At 36.6% G+C, this 5,781-nt stretch overlaps 1 protein-coding gene across 2 annotated transcripts; it reads right to left on the bottom strand.

The window, feature by feature from the left end:
* Positions 1–343: 343 nt before the first annotated feature.
* Positions 344–4,074, bottom strand: rnf41 (ring finger protein 41). 2 transcript variants are annotated; one of them, XM_042004614.1, is made up of 7 exons: positions 3,927–4,074; positions 3,069–3,144; positions 2,081–2,190; positions 1,661–1,932; positions 1,358–1,493; positions 939–1,042; positions 344–824 (listed from the first exon to the last, which is right to left on the bottom strand). In XM_042004614.1, the coding sequence occupies exons 3-7, from the start codon at positions 2,168–2,170 to the stop codon at positions 470–472; spliced, it is 957 nt and encodes a 318-aa protein (XP_041860548.1). In that variant the 5' UTR covers positions 2,171–2,190; positions 3,069–3,144; positions 3,927–4,074; the 3' UTR covers positions 344–469. The 2 variants fall into 2 exon arrangements, with proteins under 2 accessions (XP_041860548.1, XP_041860549.1); XM_042004615.1 differs by lacking the exon at positions 3,069–3,144.
* Between the last annotated feature and the right edge of the window lie 1,707 nt (positions 4,075–5,781).

The following is a 5,781-nucleotide window of genomic DNA, read 5'->3' as shown; positions in this document are numbered from 1 at the left end:
CCTCCAGACTGTAACAAAGGCTCACTAAACAGAACTGAATTAAAAAAAGTCACAATCTAATTACAGTGATGAGTATAACATTTATGATTCAATATAGTATTTGTATTTACAAGCATTTATACAACTGGGGGCATTAAATGGGGGTTCAAGCTTATTATTATATTAGGAGCAGAACAATCAGATCATATAATGCACTAAATATAAACCTTGTAAACATCACATCTCAACTTTTATCTTAGATATCAGTCAGATTATGTTTATATTTGCCAGGTTCATGAAGTATTTGTCCTTACTTTAAGGCATAGGTATCAAGCTTAGGAGTGAGCCTAAGTTTTCATTTTAAATAAGCCAGATTTTTTTCATGTTTTGCTTTAAAAGAGAGAGAGAAAAAAAACCCTCTTTCACTTCACAGAGTGAAAAGAGCAAAACATCCCCATTTGTCTCTGGATCAGCACAGCTAACTGTACAGTTATAAGATTTCTTCCACGCCGTGCGCAAAGATCATAACAAGACCGGGCTCCAGGATCATATCCTCCCCCATATGCTGATTTTCACAGGCCATCACCACCACTGCCTGCTTGCCAGGAATACGCTTGGCAACGTAGTTCTCATAGTAGCGCCTGTTCAGCTGTCGTGTCTCCAGAGTGGCCAGTCCCTGTGGCCAGTTACGCTCGTGGGCGTTCTCGATCAGGTCGTTCACAATTGACAGGGGGCAGCCACTGTCGATGAGGGAGCGTTTGATGACTGCCTGGAGCACAGCATCAGGGGTGGAGATCATACCACCCCAGCGAGTCACTCTGGCTGGCTGCATGGAGTTCACCCACCTGCAATTGCAATAAAATGTAAAAACCACAAAAAAAAAAAAAAAAAAAAAAAAAAAAATTGGAGCGGATTTCATTTCAGGCTACTAATTTGCAGAGAAAAGAAACTTGGCTTACTCCAGGATTTCATTGTACTCGATGCTCTCCTCAAGGTTTTGGAGGTTGGGATTTGCACTTCGGATTGCTCTCATGTAGGCTTTTAGCAGCTGAATGTCTCGTTTCTGGTCAGGAAAGGCATGTAGTCAGTAAGAACCATTTAAAAATCCCTTAAGTTACCTTAGTAGTCTGCTAACCACATATATATATATATATATATATATATATATATATATATATATATATATAAATAAATAAAAGGTTTGTCCTTGTTTATGCAACTTTAAATCAAAATACAAAACTGGCAGGAAAAAAAGTTTAAATATGTTGTGCCCATGGTTTAGGTACTTACAAAATATAATTAAACCTGTTCAAAGGATTCTTGTTAACCTAACTGTTTTATAATTAGATAACAGTGTTTTGTAATTATTCCAGCTTACTTGTTCCCCCAATTGATGCTTATGCTCTGCAACGGTTTTCTCCAGCTCTGAAATCTTAGTTTGTTGCTGCTGGACGACACTTCGCAGGTGTTTGATGCACTTATGATTGGGAAGCTCATCTTTGGGCATTTCGAGCCTGGGAAAATAAAACAGACAATATGTGGGAAAACATAGATTAAAAATTAACAGAAATATTTTAGGTTTACATCAGTTGTGCTGTGCTTTTTTTAAACACCATTCATAACCAATCCAAGCAAAACTTTAAATACAGAGTCCCCTTTCTGCTTAATGGATGCCACTCACCCACATCCCTCCTCACAGTTGACAGGCCTTTTGGGGTTGTGCTCACAGTCTTTGAGGTGTGACTGAAGCTGGTCCAACCTCAGCGTAGCTGTGCAGCCAAAGCTTGCATTATCGCAGCTGATTTGAAGTTTGGACAGCATGTTGCGCATGATGCGGGGGACAGGCCGGAGGTGGGCTAGTGTCACTACAGTGCGGTCAACAGGACAGATCTGTTGCTGGGCGAACCACTGTGTTATACAGGCATTACAGAAGGCATGTTCACAGTGTGGAGCCTGAAATAAAAACAAACAACTCAAGAAATCATTAAAATGTTTCACACGACATATTAAGCCCTAAAAAGCTAAACCAATACCATTAATAGTTTATATGTATAACAATTTTAAAAGGTGCAGATACAATATATGGATTTTTTTCTCTTGCCTGCACCGGTTCTTCTAGCACTCCACTACATATTGGACACAGTAGGTCTTCATCCACCTCACCCTGGAACCTTGTTACGTCGTACCCCATGGTACACTACCCACAACCTCCTGAGCAACACACAAACAAGGAAATGGATCTTTTCAGGCAAATGCACTTCAAAAAGAAATGACTGTATTTATGGTGGCCTTAGATATATTTTAAGGTACCTTATATTCATACCCATTACACAAAGAGAGGTATCTGATTAATTTAAAATTAACTTGCAACATGTTTGTGCCCTAAAATATAAAATCAGAGTCACTAGTAAATGATGCAGAAGAACTGATGACACAAGATTTACTGTTTGTTTTCATCTAACAGCTATCTTAGTTTTAAATCAATTGTAATTTCCCTCTGAGATAAATAAAGTATTTTTCATTTAATTTCTATCTTACAGCAAAAATTCAGATAACAGCATTTTGTTTTTCTTTTATTAGGAAGCAGGCCAGCTTCTGGCAGGATGTTGTAGGACAATGGAGCAGATGAGATGGAATTTGTGCTGCAGCAAGAGCAAATCAGAGATTGTTTATGCCCACATATGTACAGAGATGTGGCTCCATCACAACTAAATAAGCATATCAGTTTCTGCCTCAACAGAGTGCAGCACAGTATTTGAATTTGCCTCCATTCTTTTGATTTCATAAACAATCTCTCAGTTTTAACAATCAACTTTAAGTTAACTATGCAAGCTCACGTTGTGCATTTACAAATTGGCTGAATGTGGAAAAACTGTCATTGGCTTGTTTTAGATTCACATAACCTGCACACCAAAACTATTGAGAAAATATATTTATATATACACACAGTAAAACATGCAGAATACCATGGAAAAACACTCCTTGGGGAAGTCTGTGATGAATTTAAAAAATATGTGCATATTTGGGGCCTTATCTTACTTCACCTCGCACAACTGATCTGATTATGATCATTTATGTCTTAAGCCTACCTCACACACAAACAGCCTCAAATGTTTCCATTAAGCTCCGTAAGTATTGATCTGCCTGACAAAAAAGACAGACTGCCTGCAAAAAAAACAAAAAAAACAAAGTGCATCAGGAGACATTTAAATTGCTCAGAGATCAACCATACTATCTTGTCCTAATGATAATAGAACAAACTCTTCACTAAAACTATTATAAAAAGCAGAAAAACGTGGATGGCTATAAAACATTTAGTAGTACTGTTATGTAATTAAAGACTGTAATAAATAAGAAAACAGTTGTGTTTATATTCGACCTAAAATTGACGCCATTGATCAGAAGTTCAGATTTTCTGACATTTTCCCTAGCATGTGCAACTGCTTTATGATAACTGCAACGTGTAATGAATGGAACCTGTTATTCCACCAGATTGGTGGCTGACCCAATTTCAGTTAAAGCAACACATACTGGTGTGGATGTTATTTATGTATATTTTGTCTCTTGTCGTTGTCAGCATGGCTTGCACAAAAGTTAGCTAAGCCTCGGGACTAATGTTAGCTACGTGTATGTTATGTCGCTTAGGGCATTACACTAAATCGCAGTGGTTTGGGATTTGTAATATACCAAAATTTTTAACATAACAAAAAAAGATTTCATATTGCATGAATCGGGACACCACCAAAGCTTGGTTGTCACGATTTTACATGTAGTTCCGATTTGCTAACTTGCTAACCATTTTAGCGGCTACGGTTCCGCTGGTCTTCTCTAGATATTAGCTATCGAGCTAACCAGCCTGAGCTAAGTATAGAGAATTAACACTCACCAATATCTGTTAATATTCAGACAGATTATAAGAAAACATGACAAGTGACTGATATACTTACTTAGGCATGAAGTAAAATAGGTCTGTATGACGATTCCTAAGTATTTTCAGCTATCGTAACGTCACTAGCAACTTGCTAGCCACGTCCTGCTACATCCTACACTTCTGCGTAAGCGACATCCAGGCGGGTGATGACATCATGACGTACAGTAGCTAATCATTGATCCCAGTGAACTCTAATTGGTTGTACGATGTATCTGTCAATATTTTTCTTATTACTCCTGAGACCCGGGGGAAAAAAGTTTTTCTTTTTTAATCTTTTTATGATAATTCAAGTATTGTGGTTACAAGAAACATGTTGCAACATTTTTTTCTTCAAAAACAATGTTTATTACTTTTTTATGGACTGTCCCTTGTAGGGGACACCGGGTCTGGTGCAATTATAATAGTGAATTAATTTTTGCATGGATTTCTTTTTAAAAAATCCTTTCATTTAATGACCATTTAACAAGATTAAGACAGTAAATGAAGAAATTACAATGAATTCTCTGGTTCTGGATACCACGGACATTTCTCTCTGAACTTTACAACAGTAATTTGGCAACCTCATATGTTTTTCTAACAGCCATTTTAGAAAAACCTCTTATTTGTTTTTGCGCCTTGGTGTCATCTGACATCTTCGATTTGCACAGTGGAGGGATTTGATTCTTCATAATGGTCCCTGTTCCCATAATACTAATGAACTTCCCAATCCTAGCTTACACATTGTTCCTGATCATTACATATAATTGATATTATCCTCTTTATCCTGGCTCAGAATCAGGTTCAGGGTCAGACTCGAGTGTTGATCTTCCCCCTCTATCTCCACTTCATCTAGCTCATCTTCAGACAGCTCTAGGTCTGAATCTCCCTCCAGAATTCTTTGTAAAATCCCCTCTGCTCCTTGATGTAACAGAAATAGTTAGCAAGTCCTGATGTCCACCACAAAGGACATCACAAAAAAGTTGTGTTTTTAAAGGATTAAAATAGCTGTGTATTTTAAAAATCTTAGTAATTTGAAGTAAAGATTGTCATTCTAAATAAAAAACTTGATTTGTATTAAAAGGAACAAGATATCTGTCAAAAATTGTTGACTTATCTCTCTGGTTGTTGTAAAACATGAAAATTGAATTATTTTGAAAAGACAGTGCATGTGCTGTGTTGGACACATCTCTACCACAACAGGGGCATCAGAAGAGAGTTCAGGATGTCTTCTTAAAGGAAAAGTAGCAATCACATACATACTATAAACAATGCTTGACTTGGAGGTCTGAGACTCATGTCCTGCACAGAGGACAAAAATGAACTGCCGGGTCTTAGAAGGATCAATGTACTCTATTTGTATTCTATATATATATATATATATATATATATAGTTCACTTGAAATTAAAATAATTTAATTCTAAAATTTTATTAAAAGGATGATTTACACAAGGAAATCAATTAAATTTTTATTTATATTACAAATATTTTGTGAGTAGTTTAACTGATTTATTATTTAATGAAAAGGCTTTAATTAAATGAAGAATGACATTGTTTATGTTCTCTGTGACAGAAGGTAAGCAGGAAGGAAATGAACTGAAGCCAGCATGTAGGAAAACACACTCCACAGAGACAAAATGATTCCAGCACTGACAAAAGCCACTTCATTAGTATGCATCATCAATGTGAGATAGATCGATGGATCGATAGATAATTTGTCTCACTACTGAATGAGAAGTTGTCTTTGCTTCGTCATTTGTTCTGCATGAGTCAGGATAATTCAACATAAAACATGAACGATAACAGCCAGATAACAGAGACTTCCTGTGACTTTCAAAATAACTTAACGCAATATTGAACAATTTTAAGAAGAAATACCACAAGACAGAGGAAA

Source organism: Melanotaenia boesemani, chromosome 13 (genome assembly GCF_017639745.1).
Source record: "Melanotaenia boesemani isolate fMelBoe1 chromosome 13, fMelBoe1.pri, whole genome shotgun sequence".
In the NCBI taxonomy this organism is placed as follows: Eukaryota; Metazoa; Chordata; class Actinopteri; order Atheriniformes; family Melanotaeniidae; genus Melanotaenia; species Melanotaenia boesemani.
This window is presented reverse-complemented; position numbering and strand designations above follow the sequence as displayed.